General features: G+C 46.4%; 3 protein-coding genes across 4 annotated transcripts; all 3 read right to left on the bottom strand.

Annotated features, from left to right (window-relative positions):
• Positions 1 to 3376: 3376 nt before the first annotated feature.
• Positions 3377 to 4995, bottom strand: LOC133919783 (expansin-A5-like). Its single transcript, XM_062364287.1, has 3 exons — positions 4634 to 4995; positions 4201 to 4522; positions 3377 to 4105 (listed from the first exon to the last, which is right to left on the bottom strand). The coding sequence occupies exons 1-3, from the start codon at positions 4857 to 4859 to the stop codon at positions 3796 to 3798; spliced, it is 858 nt and encodes a 285-aa protein (XP_062220271.1). The 5' UTR covers positions 4860 to 4995; the 3' UTR covers positions 3377 to 3795.
• Positions 4996 to 8856: 3861 nt separating this feature from the next.
• LOC133919781 (uncharacterized) lies at positions 8857 to 11563 on the bottom strand. The gene is made up of 6 exons (XM_062364286.1): positions 11293 to 11563; positions 11104 to 11199; positions 10387 to 10605; positions 10208 to 10304; positions 9364 to 9426; positions 8857 to 9158 (listed from the first exon to the last, which is right to left on the bottom strand). Exons 1-6 carry the CDS (start codon positions 11497 to 11499, stop codon positions 8965 to 8967), a joined length of 876 nt encoding a protein of 291 aa, XP_062220270.1. The 5' UTR covers positions 11500 to 11563; the 3' UTR covers positions 8857 to 8964.
• Positions 11564 to 15937: 4374 nt separating this feature from the next.
• Positions 15938 to 17383, bottom strand: LOC133919780 (photosynthetic NDH subunit of subcomplex B 4, chloroplastic). 2 transcript variants are annotated; one of them, XM_062364285.1, is made up of 6 exons: positions 17191 to 17383; positions 17064 to 17108; positions 16676 to 16829; positions 16543 to 16598; positions 16363 to 16434; positions 15938 to 16240 (listed from the first exon to the last, which is right to left on the bottom strand). In XM_062364285.1, the coding sequence occupies exons 1-6, from the start codon at positions 17287 to 17289 to the stop codon at positions 16112 to 16114; spliced, it is 555 nt and encodes a 184-aa protein (XP_062220269.1). In that variant the 5' UTR covers positions 17290 to 17383; the 3' UTR covers positions 15938 to 16111. The 2 variants fall into 2 exon arrangements, with proteins under 2 accessions (XP_062220269.1, XP_062220268.1); XM_062364284.1 differs by having other exon boundaries at positions 16676 to 16832; positions 17191 to 17379.
• Positions 17384 to 20843: the final 3460 nt, after the last annotated feature.

Here is a 20843-nt window from a genome sequence, read left to right as displayed (position 1 = left end):
TGATAGAAGGCTATTGGCTGTATTAAGTAGTTCCTTTTGGATTAGCAACCTTTCAAAAGATTATATTTTCTAAACCGTGTATCCAATTTACATCCAATCGACTCGTTGTATTCCTTATGATTTAATTTATAAAACAAGATCTATTGGCAATATTTTGAAATAAAAATAATGACATGCGGGTCCCATATATCATGATCTCAGATTTGATATTACTCTAGTTTTTTATTTAGTCATGAATTAAACACTAGTTTTTAAACCCAATTTTAATATTGCCCCAATTTAGACACAGCCAAGTTTTAGCTTGGCTCATTGGTGTAAGAAATCAAACAACACCTAAATGTTAACATGGCCGAAGCGGTTGCTGTCCTGACGGCCCTGGTTGAACATGTCCGGCTAATGTGGGCGTTCGTTCCAGCAAGGCCGGGCCGGGATGCTTTTTTTCAGAGGAACCAGGGAACCTTTAGCTGGGCCAAGAAAAAAGCGTAGGCCCAAATAGTTCAGCCGAATCCCCAATGGCTTGGGCGATCACGCCTTTGCCCTAAGGGATGCCTCGGAGAAACGAAAACCAGAGGACAAGACGGGCACAGCACATGTGCCCGGCGACTGTTCCATGTGGACTACTGATTGCGGACGGCGGAGTCAAGCGCTTGCGTCGTCGGCGAGCCCGAGAAAGCACACGAGCGGAGAAAACCGCGAGTTGAGTGATGCTTTGTTTCGCAGGAGCAGGAACCAACAGGCAAGGCAGCGACAACACGCATCCCTCAGGTCAGATGGTACGGGACAAAGCGTCGCCGCACCGTTCGAGACCGCGGCACACACGACTGAGACGAGTCCCCTCCCTCTCGGCACTGCTCCCCGGAGACATGCGAGGAATGCGTACGCTTCCGTCCGTAATTCCCTCCGGCTCTGTCCCATTCCCGCCAATGGAAAATCTTTGCTACTGCTGTAGGTCTTGATCTCGTCATGGTATCTTTGGTGAAGTAGTTGATTTCAAATTAACGTGTATCATTGGGTTTGCTATAGTATTTCTGATTAAGTATCATCCTACAATACATTTGCTACAGTATTTGAAGTTACAGTATTATTCCTCATCTCATATTTCACTGTTTATTTATGATTTTATCATGCTGAAGTTAGAGAATTTCAATCCGATCTCGCGTTGAGATCCAACCGGTTGGTCCCCTCATAAATCAAAATCTTTGCCAACATTTCAAAGCACCTCAAAGCACCAAAATTTCAAATCCGTGGTGTACTTTTACCATGTTCTACCCATTTCCATGGACCCCAGTGGATCGTATGCTTTTTGACACACACATACGATCAACAGTGGGTATGAACGTGAATTGATAAAGGTTAAGATTACTTGTTCCATAGAGTATATTTTAGTGTCAACTGTCAACCGGTAAAACAACTCCCGCTCAGAAAATGTAATCCAGTACTACTAACAAAGCTATGACTTGCCTACAACCGAACGGCTGCAGAGTAGTGAACTCTAACTGGGGTCAAATGGCAAATCTGTGTTTGTTCGATTAATTTCGTTCTAATAACACTACTGTATAATGCAAAACTTAAACCAAATCCAGAGCCAGAGACTGCGGTACCTCAAGCTGGAAAAATAGTTTTACCCGCCAAGAAAAATTCAGAAACGCACACGCCAGCAATAAAAAAATAAAGTTAAAGTAAAAGGTGAAAAAAGAGAAACTCTCCCAGCCGTCCATCCCTAGACCACAAGTCCACACCTCCACAGTTACAGCCGCACAGGACACTTCAGAAAGATATCACAAAGATTCAAAGCACAGTGTGAAGTTTCGCGTTCATCACGGTATCTGCTGTACTGTGGTCACTGACACTCGCACGTTGCATGCACCCACCATCTTGCTTGCGTGAGACCAGAGCCGGGACGGCCGGACGGGACGTGAAGCCTTCCGGTCATGTCTGCCCGAGCAGAGAAAACGCATCAATGGCCACGGCCTCGTGATGCTCCCGTCGCGTGCCAAAGGATTGCAATAGCTTTTCGCATGCGAAGGGATGCTGTCGGCGGTTACCTTCCTATCGCCTTTGAGTGAAGTCGCCTGCGCTGCTGCTGCACATGCCAGAAGGTACCAGTAGCAAACTGTCTTCGTGGTACCACGACATGTTTCGTGAAATATCATTATTTGTTGATGCTCTGATACGTTATGTCCAATCAGGCTGAGCTCTTGCTTCTGTTTTCAACAGTCTAGCTGGAGAATCAAAAGAGTAAACAAAATCTTGCTGCTGGTAGAACAGAAAACAGTAGTCATATTTAAACAACAGGACTGGAATCCCTGTGTAGCAGTGCGTGGTAACCAATCATCTCCGCAATACCATATTCTTTTTGCGGCAGGGGCTAGTACTCCACATTATCATCCAGTAAAAAAAGTAGCACTCACATTATCACTCTTTTCTTTTTAGGAATGTTTTGGTCTAACGCTGGTGCTTGTCGGACACCACAGAAGAATCCAATGGGTGCAGTGCATCTCCATGGTCTCCAGTCAAAAATGACGGTCAAAGATGGAAATGACTGTTCTAGAGAACCGCAATCCAAAAGAACCGGATTCCTGAGTCCTGACCATGGCTTCTAGCTTTATTTCAGGACTATAAGCTGCTACGTTTGGAGGCTTGGAGCCAAACTTCTCGAGCAGTGCAGCTATGCGCCTGCAGAGTTGCAGGCACGAGTTATACCGATCGGTGTGTGGAATGCACGATAAACTTCAGGTGGGGAGTGGGGACTTCAAGTAGGAATCTCTATGTTGCTGCCTGCACTAGGAATCTCTATGCGAGGAGCCCGTCAAACTGTGCGTCTGTGCCAGCATTATACAGGTGCAAATTCTGAGTTAGCATACACGTTTTTTCTTGCTTTATTATGCAATGGAACTCGTAACCGAAATTATAACGTTTACTGAAACGTGAATCCTACTGTCAAGACAATAAACTGCAGAAATATCACATGTTCGCATTGGAAAACAGATCCATTCCTACTGCATGGAGAGAGCTAGCCATGGTTCCAAAACAGGTCACACAGTTGAAAGATTAGCGTTTAGAGCTCGCAAACATTGACACCCTCGATTACGTAGTTATCGTGGAACTTGCACTGTCTGGTGGCATGGACCTGTTTCTGCTTTGCCACAAGCTGCATCAGTTGGGCACAGGCCCAATTCAATTCCAGTTTCAATGACGAGGACCTGACGCTGTGCAACCCTTGTAGCTTCAAAATATAAAGAGAACGAGCTCGTATTCCCTTGAGACTACGAAGAACCAAGGCAGATCGAAGCAACTGAGTGCCACAAGTTCTTATGAGATTAAAGAAACGAAAAACCACACAAACGGATGCATATCAGAACAGGCACATTCAAGATCCAACACAAATTAAACCGTTCCATAAGATGAGTTGATAAGGTTCATTACAACCAACACGATTACCACACAAAACATCATCTCAAGACAGGCCATCACCGCGAGGCCAAAACCCAAACGCTGATTGGCGGGTGATACAAGGCGGCCTCCCTTAATCTTCAAGGCAGCCTTTACCACCGCTTCCAATTCCCTAGCCAAAACACTCTCAAACGCCAAGGAACACTAGGCTAACACCAGCGCTAACCCATGCTCACACTGCGACTAACTACTGGTAATTCCCAAGAACTAATGCGAGAAGCACCATTCATAAAACCATGGCGCCACTCGGCAAGCTCCAATTGGGTGGGACAACTACTACGACCATTGACTAGTACTACAGCTGCTGCTGCTGCTGCGTCGACGCCTCGGCAAGGGAGTTGCTCAGGTGAACTGAGCCCCGCTGAAAGTCTGGCCAAAGCACCAGCCACGGGGGGCAGCATTGGTGGAGACGACGGAGCGGCCGTCACCCGCGGTGACGCGGAAGGAGAGCGCCTGCCCGTCCAGGAGCGCGTTGTTCTGCCAGTTCTGGCCCCAGTTGCGCGACATGGCCTGCCACGCCGCTGAGCGCTCGGACTTCACGGCCACCGCGTGCACGTCGCCAGGGCCGCCCACGTTGGTAACGAGCACAAGGTTGAAGTAGGAGTGGCCGTTGATGGTGAACCGGATGCCACCCTTCTTGTTGCACGCCACCCTGCACTCATAACGGACGCACATGACAAAGTCAGATCTACTTGTTTCGTGTTCAAGGAAAGGGAGATATTTCGAAGAAGCTGCAGTTTTACGGACCTGCGGTAGGACACGGGGACAATTCCGGCCTTGTAGAGCGCGATGCGCTGGAAGACGGGTTGGGACATGTCGAAGTGGGCGCGCGGCGGGTTGCACCAGCCGCCGTCGTCGGAGGGGAGCGCGTTGTTGGGGGGGCAGAAGTTGGTTGCTGTCACCACGACGGAGCCGGGCAGGCACGAGTGACTGCCGCCGCCGGCCGCGTCGCACCGCACCTCGAAGCAGGCACCGCAGCTGAGGCCATTGTTGAAGAGCGCCGTGCTCAGCGCCGCAGTGTTGGCGCCGTACCCCTGGCTGTACAGGTTCCCGTACCCACACGCCCCCCCTGCAAGAACGCACGACCAGAAAACACAGTTTAGACTCCCACGAGAGAAGCAGACGTGCAATCTAGTCCTACTACGAAGTCCTGAGCTCAGGTTAGCAGAGCCGCACGTACCCATGGTGCCGGACGCGTCGCCGCCGCCGTAGAAGGTGGCGTGGGCTGAGGACCACGCGCCGCCTCCGAGCGGTGCGTGCCCGTGCGCGTTCGGGTGAGCGTGACCAAGCCCAGGCCCGCGTTTAAGAGCATGCGGGTGAGCGTGACCAAGCCCCAGCCCGCGTGAGAGCGCGTGCGGCAGCAGCGCGGCGAGGAGGACCGCGAGGACGGCTCGGCGAAGCGCCATTGAAGTGGGGTGCGGTGGAACGCGCGCGAGGGGAACGGTGCGGCGTGGATGGAAGTGAGTGTGGTGCGGCGCGTGGTGGGCATCATGCGTTAGGGCGGGGATAAATAGAGGGGGGTGGGGGCGGCGGCCGATCTGGGGTTAGGGCAGGGTTTCAAACCGTGGCGCGCGGTGCGCGTGGTGCCGGGGCGCGCAGCGCAGGGCATGGGCATTGGGCGGACGGACGGTGGTTCCGGGTGTGGGTCACGCCATGCCCTGGCAAAAGCCGCTGAGCTACCGCGTAGGGACACGGATTTTCTGGCGCCCTTGGGAGGCGTGGCGGGAGTGGGAAAAAGTGGGGATGGAGTAGTAAAAGCGGGCGGAGGAGGCGATGCCGCGACGACACCCGTCGCGGTGCGCGGTGCGGCTTTGGAAGTTGAACGTGGTGGCGCGCGGGGGCCGAGGGTGCTCCACCGTTCGGCTCCGTTTCCTTGCCGTAGTATGATGCGCTCGTCACCTCGCTGAACGCTGATAGAAAACCTGTCACATTGCTCGGGATATATGCCCCTATTCCAGGGGCACATTTTGACAGTATTCAGAGAGAAATCTGATGGAATTAACCGCAAAACAATACTATTCGCACGACATCAAGGAAACTTCTGTCGAATTTGAACTACAGCACAGTTGCCTTAATAGCAGTATTTAATGCTCCGCAATGCATTTAATGTGCAAGACTGCAGACCAAATACCAGTACAAACTGTACACGGTACAGATCTTTAGCCCAACACAGTTGTGGGCTCGTGGGGTAATGTAGCTAATGGGCCACACTCAGTTAATTCGGCGCCTTCCACTTTGGAAACACAAAAACGAGAAGTACACTGTCCATGATTGCACTCTCGGCAAGTTACGTTACCCGTCATGAAGAATGACCTCGCGACAGAGTTTTAAAGGAAAATCGTTAGAGTGTTGGTGGAACGAAAATCTTTTTACGACGAAAATTTGAATCGTGAAGGAGAACCCTTGGTCATAGTCTAAATACAGAAGTTCTGATTAGCAAGGTAACCAAGTAATACTCTTTCTTGTGCTTCAGCGCTACGAGAATATGGTTAGAAACGTGGGACATTTGAAAAAAAAAGTGTTGCGTCCTTGTGGGGGGAAGAGCGAGTCTTTCCATTGATTTTTCGCTATAATTTTTTAGTGTATTAAGATTCAAGTTTTATAGATGGTGTCATCTCAATATCTGTTTGAGTGACAGAAGTCCTGAGGAGTCAAATAGATTTTCTTTGTCCTATTCAATTAGGTTTGCTTTATATTGTTTGTTCAGTTTCGTGTTGAAAATTATATCTGGCTAGAGATATTTGGTTTAGACTCTTAGCTTTAGGATCTGCTTAGCCTCCGGAAGGAGCCTACTTCGACATACCCAACTTTTTTTATAGCTAAGGTAGATGAGTCGTATCATACACATAAACTTTAAGGAAAATCTTTCCAAATTATAATTTTTTGGGATATCTGGAAGATTCATTTTTAATCTAGAGATAATTTTTGCATAGCACACAATGAACTGCCTGTAATATCAATACATGTCTTTATTTACCTGTGACAGTTGTCAAACATGTAGTTATTGTGGCGGTATGATGACACGCCAGCTTTGTACCTTTACATTACTTATAGCGCGTAGCGTGACGATATCATATGTGCTAAAAGAAACACCAAAACAACATCAGGGGGGATAATAAGAAGAAAAAGAAAAGGAGAAAAGAGAAAAAGGGAAGGGAGGGGATGGCCCAATCCACTAGCCACCCCACAAGTGCTTCCCCTCCCAGGTTGATGCAGTGCCACCACCTTATCCGTTTTTCTCTTTCGTAGCGTCGCTTCCCTCCTCATCTTTCTATATCTATTGTGTTGTCAACTCCCCATTTCTCCTCTCCTTGCTGTCATGTCCTCACTGCGCTGCTCCCTCCCACCTCTCCACCCTCTTATTCCCCTTCTCTCAGTCGTGCAGGTTCAATGAGGTGACGCGGAAGAGGCTCGATGGGAATGATGCCAGATGGTGATGGGGCAGCTTTGATGATGGCAGATCGGGTTATCCAACTCCATATCTGCTCTATTGGCTCTGCTATAGCCCTCCATCGAGGGGCGAAAGGGAGCCTTGGCGTCGGTGTGACGAACCTCGAGTTTCTGCCACGCCGATATAGCGATGCTACGGTGACACTTAACAATGAAACCTATAGTATTAGGTTAAAGACATATGTATGATGGATACACATTGTAAAGATATATCATATTTATAGTAAATATATAATTATTAGTTATATAAATCCTCGTCAGCTGGAATTCGACATTTTAATTTGAAAGTAAATGCATCATTAAAAAAACGAAGTATATATGTTTTGCTTATAAAGCAAATGGTAAAATTTCAAACAACACTCCTGCTGATGCTGCTACCATTTCTCAACACTGCAGGATAAAACTTATTCAGCTGTACAGTCGTACGGCGGCTTGGTTTGGCTGGCCACACAGCCTTACGGTATAGGAGTAGTTGCCTTGCTCCCCCTTAAATAAGGCATCAAACGGACAACTGCCCGAGCTACACCAAACTGCGAGGCCGCGGCTGAAGTGTGTGAGCCGTGAACACTGCACGTACTGAAGAGTCCAACGAACATGTCATGTGCTCACTCACTCAGGAGAGAAACAGAAAAGGCTGCACTGAGCCAAGGGACCGTGGTCTATTGCTGTTTGGCTCCTAGCCCGGAATTCTGTTACCACTATACAAACCGGTTGGTGCGGCATTCAATTTGCCTGTCAGGATGCGCTACAGCTACCAGTCAAGATTTGAGGTCCCATTTGCATGTGTAGTACACCAGCCCGCCTGTAAAAAGAATCATTCCTGAACCAATGTGTCTCAACAATATACCATTGTCAAATATACTAATAGTAGGAATATAGTTTTCTTTTAGTTGGGTTGTAGTCGATCTTTGTCTCCCACTGGCTACTCCAGTACATCTCACGGACTAAACATAATTTGTACCGTTAGTATTGGTTCTACACCCGAGTCTCAATTGCTCCCACTGGAGTTGCAGCGTGAGTGGGGCTGCTTTTGCTTCTACTCGTCAGATTCTGCAAAGAAGCAGCAAGCAAGCAATGAACGCGCACATGCTCCCTCTGGCCAAGCCCTGCGCAGAAGATCGTTTGTCCAAAGCACGCAGATCCCTCCTCCAGATTCTGATGGAGAAAACACACGGGCAAACAACACCTCACCCACAAAATTGGAGCAGATTCCTATGGTTTGGAAGTTGGAACGTGTAAAACAGCTAATTTCCCGGAAGAGAGAAACCATCGCATTGCAGATCGTTTTTTACGGATTGCCTGCATCCCAAGCTCACGCCAATCTTTTCAGTTAAGCGTTGTAAAAAAAATACAGTTCCACAGCAGCAGTAGTAAATTCTGTGCGCAGAAGAAAACAGTAGAGGCTGTTGGGCGCTTTTGCAGAAACGGGGGAGGGACCCGTGACCAGCGCTCCGCAAGCGTATTGGCGCGAAGCCACGTCCCAACGAACACGGGCGCGATCCGAAGCCATCGGCGTAGCTGTATCCGAGGCACATGGAGTGACTCGAGTGCCTCGAAGCGAAGGGATACAAGACGTGTCGCATGCGCGACGCAGCGCAACGTGCAAGTGTCCTTCGGCGTCAGACGGTGAGAGGACGCTTGCAGACTTGCAGGGACCTCGCTGCCAACGGCCACGACCCCGGTCTGGTCACGCAGGCGGACAGTACTGTATGCCCCTTATCTGCATTGAACGTCATTAAGACCCCAACGCCTGCAAATCGAGAAGAGAAGAGACCAAACCGGGGCAGGACACCACCTCAACACAAGTTCTCTGAAATCTCGACTTAAATTAGCCCACAATGCATCCTTGGTCCGATGAGCCCATGAGCTCTTCACCATTTTCATTTTTTCATTTTCATCTAAAGAAGTCCAGCCCATTCCAGGCTCAAAGAAATCAAGCCCGACACAAGAGGACGACAAACCATTGCTGCTGACAGCGCCCTTCGCCTTTGAAATATCACTAGTAGCTTTACAGATGGAAGATACATCATTAACAAATATCTACAAAGATTGAGGAAAACTTCACTTGCAGGCTACGCCATAAACGTGAGGGCTAATGATGTATGCATTTGAGAGGCGGACACTATCCAGGCTCAGGCTCGAGAACCCAACATCTCTGATGTTTTCTTCAGTTCTCCTGGTGAGGTGGCATCCGTCAGCCACAAACTGCTGCAACGGATCAATGGCACCTTGTACGAACCGGAGCAAGGAACCATCTGCAACGGAGACAAAAGGAACTGGGAAATCAATAACTTACAGCAGTAAAACTGTTAGAAGAAAAGAACGATCAACCAACAGGTATACAGTTTTCAGTTTGAAGCAGCTTCAATCCTATTCAGAAATCTAATAAATGGCACAGATATTGGGGCAGCACAATTAGTTGTGGAGTTAGTAGTAACATTGCTGCTCATCCTGGAGTACCTGGTGCAGCAACGTGCTCAATGAACAGGAAGAGACCACCAGGCTTTAAGACTCTCTTTATTTCTGCACAAAATAATAGTTCTGAGTTATTAAGGTACAAAATGTTGTTCAGCGACGGCATTACATCGCTAAAAAATGGTGAAATGGAACAGAAGAGTGCATATAGAGATACAAGGGTTGACTGTAGTCACTGAAAAGAATCAACTATGAAATAAGACTTAAGTTCGTGGACAACAGCTTCAACTAGGGATAATTTACTAATATTTTTTATGTGCATTTCCACATCGCTGTAATAAAAATAAGACAAGAACGCAGGATGTAAAAAAAAAGACAGCCTAAGTGTATTCTTTAGTCTGAGTCATTATAACACATACACCATAAATCGCAATGTACAAGCTATTCTAAAATCTGGGTTTGGAACTAAGAATTGATGTACTAGTTAATTTTACTTGTAGTCATATTGACATGAAGAAATGAAATATCCCCAAAGAACTATGGATAGAAGTGTGTGAAAGTTAGCAATCCACATGCCAAAGTCATAACTTATACATCATTTTCCTTGTACCGTTATTATTTTTACTATTTTTTTACTATTACTAGTATCTTTATTATTATTGTTTTCTCATCATCTTTTTAGTTGGATCTCATGGGTTTTATCTCTAGCCTACTACAACTTGCTTAGGAAAAGGCTTTGTTGTTGTAGTAGTAGTCATATTGACATGTATCATGTATGAAGTTTTAACATGGAGCCAGTTATTCACTTCGACATGTTGACACCTTTCAAATTGAAAGTCATCCAAAGAAAATAACCATTATGTAAAGGCTAAGAAGGAACAAGTATTACCTCTCAGTGCCATGTCAATGTTATTTACAGAACACAATACTAAGGTGCCAATCACCGCATCCATGGAATTGTCCTCTGCTGGCAAAGCTTCAGCAACCTAAATATAATCGTGCATCAAATGCAGTACTCGTACTAACAGGAAAACACAGATCACAGTGCAACAACAGACAGCACCATACCCCTCTTTTGAAAGTGAAGCTTGATGATGGAAGTCCTGCAGATACTGCAGCTGTCCTGGCATAGTCCTCCATGTGTTTGTTAGGATCCACTCCAATAACACTCAAGCCACTGTCGCTTGCATAGTACTTGAAGTTAGGGCCCGTTCCAACACCGAGCTCCAGAATGTTCTTTCCTGCAGCCGTCAGTTGAGAAAAGAGCTTTGCTTTATAACCTGCAATCTTCACGAAGTGAAACATTTAACAATAGTATGTCAGTTGAGAAGTTATTGCAGCACTCATGAACTTCTATTAATCCTCGAGACTGAAAAATTAGAGATACTAATAGTGGGCACTAACAAGTTTAGCAACAATATCCCAAATGCTTATCTCATCCGTTGGATGTATCATATCATAAATATGACATCGCTATTTTCCAGTATTCATGCATTTTTAGTCTTTGCTAGTTTCTTGCGGGGTTATTCTTCACTAGTAGCCAAAGCGTACATCGGTACATCGGATTACTCAGAATAGTAGCCAAAGCGGCAATAGATGTCACATATGTCAATTTAACAGTGGAATTACGTGAACTGTACTCAGCGAGCCATCCAAATTCTAATTCTGCTCTCTGGAGACCTGATACGGATGCAAACCTATTCTCAAAAGTCGCGACCTTAACTGCTTAACCTTGAGCACGTGTAAAAAGCTTCAATCTGAGAGGTCGAATCAAAATTAGAGTACCTCGGCTTCATATGACTTCATGCCCCGGTCCATGGCCGTGGCATAGAACTCCTCGTACCAGTCCGGCCGCGACGGGTGTACTCGCTCAAGCATCACCTGCCCAACCAAGCGAAGGAAAAGAGTTTACGAGGCAATCGGATCGACTCGACATTTAGATGAAGGCGCACGAGGAGCCGTGAAGGAGCTCACGTCGGGGTCGATGGGAGGGGCGGCGGGGGAAGGAGGGGTGAGGAGAGGCAGGAGGGCGGCGGCCGACGAGGCACCGAGGAGGTGCCGCCGGCCGCAGCGGCAGCGGCAAGGGAGTGCGGCGAGGGTGCGGCCGCGACGGGGCACTGATGCGGAAGGCGGCCACCGGCCGGGGCGGCCCACCGGCGGGAGGGCGACCAGGCACGGCATGGCGGCGTCTCGCTCTCCCTCGCTTCCCTGACTAATCCGGAGCGCACGTAACTACGAAACCCGAGTCAGAAAGCTTATTCGAAGGCTCACCATTGCCGGAGCAAAGGCCAACGGCCCATAGCTCCATACATGTTCGAGAAGGCCGAGCCCATTAATTAGTGGGCTTTTCTTCGTACGAATTGGGATCCACTTCACGTTTATTTTTATGTTTCGAAAATCAAAAAGTTGCAAAAATATACATCCGTTTGAAAAAAATACAAAATAGGCTATTGTCGTTGTTAGAGGGGTGACATGCACATATCGCGCTTTTAACGAGCGATATGTTTAAAACAATAAACATATCATCCTTCCAACATGTTAATAAATAAATAAAAACACAGTATTCCGATGCTTCAAAATTTAAAACACTATCAAAATAATTATAATTTTTTTGAAAAAATATATAGTGTAAAGAATATTATGATCTAACTTCCCATTTCACATCCGCCACCTCTGCTTCTTCCCTTCTGAAACAAGTAAACGCAGACGCTCCAGATACAGACGATCCCAGCAGTCGCTTCTTGTGTTTGCTCCGGGGTAATGTGCAGACCGTAGCAGGCTAGGCAATTGCAATTTGGTCGCGTCGTTGCTGTTGTTCCTCTTCGGTTCGGTTTGGTGATATTTGGCAGATACAGCAGCGCCCAACAGACATGCATGAGCACCGGTAACTAAGCAGGGCCTGATGACGAGAAGCAACGACTTCTGCAGAACAATGTTCACCAACTCACTTGTAACGATGGTGTCTTGACGCATCTGGTTTTATTCCTATTGTATGTGTTACAGCGTGTAACCTGATGACCATTGAAACACACAGTTTCAAGTGTTTATATTTGCAGATCCCTTCCGGACTTCGGGTAGCAGGGCAGGTTCAGTTTCTGAAACCTTTTGCGGTCTGGCGGTCTGCCAAGGCCGTGTGTGACAGTTCTTGCTTTGCGCATATCACTAGGGTATCCTCGTGCATGGCTATGCCTATGCTGTTTTTTATTCACTCGTAGCGCCATGTCCTAGAGCATGCATCTCGAGTTCTAGCTCATCTTTCTGCATACTTGTTTACTTAGCGCGCATTTGGTGGTCTCTTGCTTTGCTTGGCGCAACAAAAAATCGCAAGCTCGGATTCCTTCCTTATTGCCTCGGTGCCTGCGCTCGCCTAGGTTAACAAATGTGATGAAAACAGCTCGAAATGCGTGGTTTTCGACCGATTCGGTCTGGTTCACATTTCGAAACCGAGTGGTTTTTTATCAATTCAAATTTAAAATTCGAAAATTTGACAAAATTCAATTGAATTTGATAGAATTCTTCGATTTTCAAAGAATGCGCTAGGTCTTGTTTTCAATCCTCAGTCGCATTTATTAACCCTGAGCTCGCCTCGTCAACGTGAGAGAGCCAAATTCGCTCTCCCGGGCTGGCAAGGCTAGCCAGCGAGGCAAGCCAACATAATACGGCCTTACATGACATGACAGTTTTAGAAAAAAAAATACTTTACTAGCTGGTCAACAGAGTTGGTGAACATTGTGTATATGTGAATTGTGAAGTCTGAAAACATACTGAACGATCTGCAGTTCTGCAATACTAGGAAAGTTTACCCATGAGATGCATGCTAGTTTGTACCAATTTTTTTATAGAAAATAAACCACATTTTTTTTGCAGAATTTCATTGGCACTTATGGTTTGATCTTGCCTTGTTTAGAGAAGGGATTAACACGTTAAACCTTCAGCTTTGTCACACGTGAATCATCAAAATTCACATGCTGAAGTCGTGCATTAACGCTCCAACAATCGCCTGTGCAGGAGCTTGGCCTTACACTACTGCTGCTGCACTGTCATATTTCTCGTACTGTTTCATCAAAACTGACAGGGAAAAAAGGCAAAAGGCGTCCGCAGAGATAGAGCGCCACAGTACGCTGCAGCAGAACTAGATCCATGGTTCCGATCGTAGGCCGTCTGTGCCCCTGAACCTGAGGTGACATGTGTCGGCTTCGCAAGAGTACTAATGTATTATACACCCTAGTCTTTCGAGTTTCAATTGGATCGATCCTTCTTTCTTCGTGTTCGTGGCTTCAGATTTTACAGGCTTACTGCGTGCGAGTCCTTTTGCCGCTGGCGATCGATGTGAAACTAGCTTGTCTTGTACTCGCGTGCCAGAACCTGAGATAAAGTTCTTTGGATCCGAGCTCATTCTTGGCCAGGACAAGTACAACACTCTTCGTTCACTTCATCTTTTACTGCCGGTAGAGGTTGTATCCACCATACATCCTAGGAATGGGATCGGTTGCATTCAGCTGATCTCAAATTTGTTCAGCCGGTAAACACTGCAAAAATGGGATGATAAACTTTGTGTGCATAATACTTTATGAAGAATGAGTGCTGAGGTTTTCATTTGTTCTCTAAATTTTTGCGTTTCGACTTGTGACATGGACGAGCCAGCACCGTAACACGACAGTTCACATGCATGCATGTACCTGAAAAGTGGTCTAGACAACGGTGCTCGGTGCATGTCACAAGAAAAATGTAATGGACGGCCTAAGGCTCGAGTAGTAGACCTATCAGTGCCGCAGCGTCAAATCCATGCAGGCCAGGGGCCGTGCTGCACTGCATGCACCGAACACTCTTAACGACACATCTTTTCTCCTCGGCAGCGCGCCTCGCTTTACATGCACTTCCATTTCTTTTTCTTTTTTCCAAGGGTGCGCTTCCTTTATAGACGCTCACCAACCTCCTTCCGTGCGAACTCAAGTAAACACAGAGATCGATCTGCTCCTCCATACTAACGGCAAATATATATAGCAGCTTGTTTCCTTGCGAGCTGTGTTAGTGCTGAAGAAGCTTCAGAGTTTTACCCAGCGGGAGCTTCTCTTCCTCCTCTCTTTGCATCCTCTCTGTACAGGCATATCACAGTATTCCATACAGTGTGTAGCTTTACTTGCATGCAGTGATGCAGTGGCGATCTCGTCGGTCGTCGTCAGTTCGTCTCAATGTCGATCATCTGAGGGCTTGCATGTGGGGAGGAGGTTGTTTTTTGTTGTGTAGCCAAGGATGACTTGCCGGCCTGAGTCTCCGGCCGGGATTGTTGCATGCACGCGTTCGTGCGTGTATATGCGGTGAGATGTCGATCGGCAGGTTTTTCTCTTTGGCTACATGATAGCCTCGTCTTCTCATGCAAGACCTCGGATGGTGATCTAGAGGGCAGTTCTTTTCCTCTTCACGGAGGCCAGTTATGAACTAGTAATCGAGGTACGCAGATCGATATATATTTACTGCTTCCCGTTTCTGAATCTCGTAGCCCCTTTTGTTCTTGACGAAGAGAAACGCTTGGTTCTGTCTTTTTAATCTTCAGAGACAGCCAGACCGAGAGTACATAAGGTTGTGGAGCAAACATCGATCGTACAGGCTTCAGATAACTGTACGGAGTCTCCTTTTTTTCCTTCGTGCAGGCTTCAGAGAACCGCAAGGCACCCAAGATGAGCACAGCTGAATGAAATTACTGAGGAAGGCTAGTTAGGATCTCTGTTTATGATATACCCGCATTGCTACGCCGTTCCCAAGTCGAGTAGTCCACACTCCACAGAGGAGTTCATACTTTGCATACTGTTTTCTTACCATTCCTTTCACAACCATATCTACACGTACTCCATGTATTACCCCTTTAGAAGGATGTTTAGCCCGTGTGGACTACAATAAAGCTGGAGTTTAGTGAAGTTCAGAGTAGAATAAATCATTAACTGCTTAACGTCTTAAGTGGATGGAATCATGGAATCCAGCACTTGATCATCTGCTCAAGTTTCCATGCTACTGCAGGCATGCCCAGCGTCATAAAGTTCAGAACACACCTACATCGGAGACAGACACAGCCAGCGGCTGCCCTCGGTCGTAACCGGTAAGGGCCTGGCCGTCCGACCGGTGGTCACCCGTCAGCCTTGCAGCTTTGCAGGTCGTAGCAGGAAGGAGCTAGTACGCAAGCTCAGCTTGCTATTCCCTGGCTGGAGCTGCAGCGCGCGGCGAGGTCACACGCCTTTTTCCAGCCCCGCTGCTGCATCCTTCGTCGCACACTCGCACCGCTCTCCACGGCGTGCGTACGTAGCTGCCGACCGAGGCCTGCAGGCTGCAGACGCCTGACGTTGCATACCGCTGTTGTCACCTTAGTGTAAAGCCTCTGATCGATATCTCTGAACTCTGTGTGTGCCGAGTAACTATGTAGCTGACACGTAAAACGGCGATGCTGTAGACTACAGTTCTAGTCCGCCATTTACTGTGCAGGCAGAGTATTGTAGCTAGACGAGAACTCATCTTTTGCATTACGTGCATCTGTAGTTGTACTCCTGGTCAAAGCCGTAATGCAGAAAAGAAAGTGGTTTAGGATAATGTATGCACTGTCCAGACTGAAAACTGACAACATTACATGTGTGCTAAATCCCGTTACCAAATACTTCATATATATGTTGCACCTTGGTGCTGATCAAACTTTGTGGCATTGGTTGGCATGACATATATACACTGCAGTTCAGCATATATAAACATGTGTAGTACAGTAATGGGTTTGTTCATACAAAGTTCAGATAGCTAATTAGCACTCCGGTCAGTTTGTGAGTTGCTCCTCTTTGCCTGCTTCCTCCAGTTCCCTGAACCCTCCAACCCTCTGCTCAATCTCCTCAAGCAGCTCCTCCCTCAGTAGCTCCTCCCTTGCAGACGCCTCCAGGTCCTCTTGCTGCAGATGGACGTTTCACAAGATGTCAGTAAAATTATCTGAGGTTAACGGCTTTGATTCTTCATGTAGGCTGCAGCATAAGAAAGGAGACGCAAACAGAAGCTGCAAGGGTGGGTGCTTACCCGGTCGTAGTACCAGTGCACGGTTCCATCTCCCCCCTGGCTCCTGTACGTATCGCTGTCGTAGAAGGGATCCTGTTAACCCACAAAGGCACCTCTTGTCATGAACACGGAGAAAAAATATATTTGATTTGATTTCTAGTATCATGCTGGCGATGGCTACTGCTAATACGGCATGCTTGCCTTCATGGACGCAAAGAAGCAGACGCCCCAGACCGTGAACATGGCGTAGAAGGTATCTGCGAGAATACATGATTAAATTGAGAGAAAGCCGGAGTGCTAATTCAGGATGAGTATGCCGTGGAAGGCAGCTCACAGACGCTCTTGATGGCCGCGTCGCTGAGGTGCCAGATGGACTTGTGCACGACGTAATCCCGCGAATTGTCGACGTGCTCCACCATCATCGCCATCAGCGGCACCACGTCCAACGACGGGAAGGCGTTCACCTTCACTGAACCCTTTCCGGCTGACTTCTGCAACGCAAGATGGATCGGTGTAACCATTACTGAACCATAAAAATACTACTTTGTACTCTTGTTTTCTTCAGATTTCAGAAGGCCGCACATATAAAATATAATTATATAGTAGCAACTACACTGCAAATACTCTGCTCGGTTCATAATCTCACATCCTCATAAGTTTGATGCATGTCATGAAAATGTTCAATTTCTTTTCTTATCAAGAAAAAAAATCAGGTCCCTTACCTTAGAATGGCTGGAGCTGAACCCGTGGTCTGGGAACCTGCCGAGCTGCAGAGAAACAGCACTGGTACACGTGAAAACTGCAAGCAACTCAAGACAGCTTCGTACATGGACGTGAAGAGAATGATACGTGTACGGATGCAGGGCAGCGGCCATGGAGGTCGGTTCTTCTTGCAGGCTGCAGAGCGGCGGCGAAGTGAGAGTGTGACTTGAGCAGCGGCGACGCCATTGTTGTACTTGTTAGGGTGCTTTGAGTGAGTCTATCTCGGCGGGCTCATGTTCGGCTCGGAGATGTAGCCTGTGTAGGATGGGGATTTTAGTGGATAAGGTGGGTATTGGGTGGCCAAGTATTTTCGATCTTGGGCAGACGTAAGAACAGCAGCTTTGGGCCTGGTGAAATTGGTATTGACCATTGTTGGCCTTATCCCAAATTAGGGCCGAACAGAGCCTCAGATCTTCTGGCCTTGCAAATGACGTGGCCGGGCTGGATTCTGGGTCTGATCTGTCAATGGACACAGTTTAGGGATGGCAATGGACATAGTTCACCTGTTTACCCGTAAAAATCCTAATAGTGCAGATCGGAGATGCATTTTTTATCCATAAGTCTAGTGACAGGTTTGATATTAAACCCAATAAATATAGAGAAATAGGTATAAAATAGTTGTACTCGTGCCCACTTTGCTTATGTATTCGCTCTAATCATGTGACATGTAGACCTAAATCATTTTGTGGTATATAAACTGGCCCTCGTGTTGGTCGCCCAGATCTACGCCTGCTGCTCTCATCCACCCTAATTCGCATACGGGCGTGCCTAAGGGTACATGATGCTCGTGGACGACGGACACGAGTGTAAAGTATATAGGTCCCTAATTCGTGTTTTGATAATTAATGATAATATGTAATTATGGACTAACGTGTTTAATTGAGTTATGAAAAAAGTTAGTCATAAAAATATTACGAAGTTAGAAGAAGCATGCGTGAAAGATATGCAAATACCTAGCTCAAGGCAATTATATCAAATGTAGGATATTTTCTTTTGCTGCTCAATAATGATTAGAGAAGAGAAATGTTCGGATTGATAGGATAAGTGATGTATTAATAAGAGGGGTTGATATGCATTCACTTGATATATCGAAAGTGTCATAATTGCTCAAACTTGAATTTCATCTAGAATGAGAAAATTAGTTTGAGAAGAACCGAAAAAACAGCCTTTGAGAGTGTTCTATATAGTAGCGGTCTGACCGCCAGATGTGGCTGGTCTGACCGCTGTATAAACAAGGCAGAAGTTTTCCAAGTTCCTAAGTCATGGTCTGATCGTGAGGTGTTCCGGTCTGATCGTTGTAGCATCTAGATCCCTGGATAAGTGGTAAGTGTTTCAGTAATTAATGATAACTATATCATTGTGATCAATAAGTTTGTTTTGAAAAGTAATTAAAAGATTAGTTTACAATGTTATTGGGTGATCTTGATCACTTAATTGATTGAATGAACAATCAAATGATGCGACTCCACTGTATACCAGCTATTTACTTTTCCTAAGACGTGTCTACATGTTATGCTTACGTTTTGTATCGACCATGATATCTAACGGCACAAAAATTATAACTTATCCTTGCTGCAATGAAAAGTCACCACTCCATATGTATCATTTCCCCTCTATGCAGATAACATGTACGAATCAATTATTGTTGCCCTTGTATCATTGAACATTAGTTGAGACTGTTTTTGTACGTGTAAAAGGAACCACTCCATGTTGTCAGAGAAAATGCTCGAGCGCGTGACACATCACATCCACAACACTTGTATCTACAGCCGACCTATACCTATAGCTTGAACACATCCTCACTCCACGTAATAAAATGATGAGGAAACACTCTCCCGTGACCTTATCCCTTCTTCTATAATATCACACCTGTTTGTCTCTCTCTCTCAATGGACACTTTCAACAGACACGCAATAATTCTCCCTCGAACACACTGAACAGTTTTAGGCAATATTCCCACCTTGTGCATATAACGTTAACACATCCATGGCTACTTCATCTCTAACACAGTCTAATACAAACCCTTCCATGGATACTAGGTTCAGATCCAGGTCCAACAAGGGTAAGGGAAAGACGGGCCCTTACGAGCTATGACACGACATCCTTAATAGACTTCAGTGTGAGGATGAAAAGCGAAATAGAAATGAAGATCCAGAGCAGAAGAAGAGGGAGATCGAGCTATAGATAGAAGGGCACGAGGCACGCATATCACAGTACGACTGTGGTAAAATAGCACGCCAAAAACTGTTCCCGCTTGCCATAGTTGCTTGGTATCAATCTGGGGTAAGTGTGCATTACATCTTGCCGTGCTACGAATTTCATCTAATTAACCTGCTTCCCTCCAACAGTACGACAAGCCTAGGTGCAAATACGAATAGTACACGAATGAAGAAGAGTACACAAACATCAACTATGGCTACGATGAGGCTGAGTCAATGAGACGCGTGGATGTTGAATGGCCAAAGATGAGGCTACATAAGCTAAATAAATAGTGGTGGGATAAGTACCCCACTACATACGAAAACTTGCAAGTTCCTCCACAATATGTGTGCGGCCTATCGGCTGTATCGGGGCCTGTGGCGCATAGACTGGCACAAGGGTATTGTGCAGCAAGCCCTACCCCTATGGATGCAACTTTCAAGAGATCCGTTGGGAATATCTGGATGAGAAACCTCCATCTTTTTCATCAACTCAGTAGATATTTCTTTTGTACCCAGTAATCTGTCTTTCCATAAGCCATGCTTCATTTAGCGATTTAGTACTACATGCCATTGTAACTTATTATAGATTGTGTACTACATGCGATGTACTTTACTTTCATCAATGAAATGACCAGAATTTATCATTCTACCAATACGTTTTTTTCTAAGCCCGATGCTTGCATAAGATTCCCTGCCTTCCATGCAGAGACAACAATAACTCCTTCCTAAACTTTTGCATAATGAAATAACCATACCAAACAATAGCTTTCATAGGGAATCTCTGCCAAGCCTGTAACCTTTTCAACTTTCACAGCGAATTCCTGCTCATTTGTCCTTGTGTACAATACTCCCATGCTTCAGTCCCTAACCATGCTCATGCATTCAGTCCATGCACCTGCCCTCAGCCACTATAAATAACCTCATCCTCAATCATGGCTACACCACTCCTTCCTCAACTCTCTCAACTGTAATATCTTCCTTAGCTCCATCAAACCCACCCGAAAAATATTGGGGGATTTTCATCCCCTAAGGGGTCAAACCATCGATGTACTTTTGTGGACTCTTGTAGACTTCGCGAGTCTCAGGATATCTCCTATATCTACGACAGATGCTTCTTCATGTGTGCCAACTACCAGTACGACTCGTCTCACCACGAACCGTATGAATACCCACCAGTATAGCGACATATATCACTCTTGTGACATTTTCTACACGATTTCATGCATGGTCTTACTAATTTCCCCTCTTATTTCATTTGTCCAATCTGCTCCACCTACCTATGACTTCATGCAATGTCTAGACATGGAGCAAAATGAGCATCAGAAACGGCGGGTTGACATGGAAATGCGGTGGATGAGAGCAGCTTACGAATGCTGGAAGTACGAGCAATAGCAGGAGGAACTATGACTCAAGCATCAAAAGGAGGAAAGCATAAGGAAGGTAGCGAAGGAACGCGTGACGGTTAAAACACGCGAAGCAGAGAAGGAAAGGAAGCGGGAGAGAGCCTGTTGCGCTAAGGCGGAGGGCCTCGATGCCCTG

Source organism: Phragmites australis, chromosome 5 (genome assembly GCF_958298935.1).
Source record: "Phragmites australis chromosome 5, lpPhrAust1.1, whole genome shotgun sequence".
Lineage (NCBI taxonomy): Eukaryota > Viridiplantae > Streptophyta > Magnoliopsida > Poales > Poaceae > Phragmites > Phragmites australis.
The sequence above is the reverse complement of the archived record's forward strand: the minus strand, read 5'-3'. Positions and strand labels throughout refer to the sequence as shown.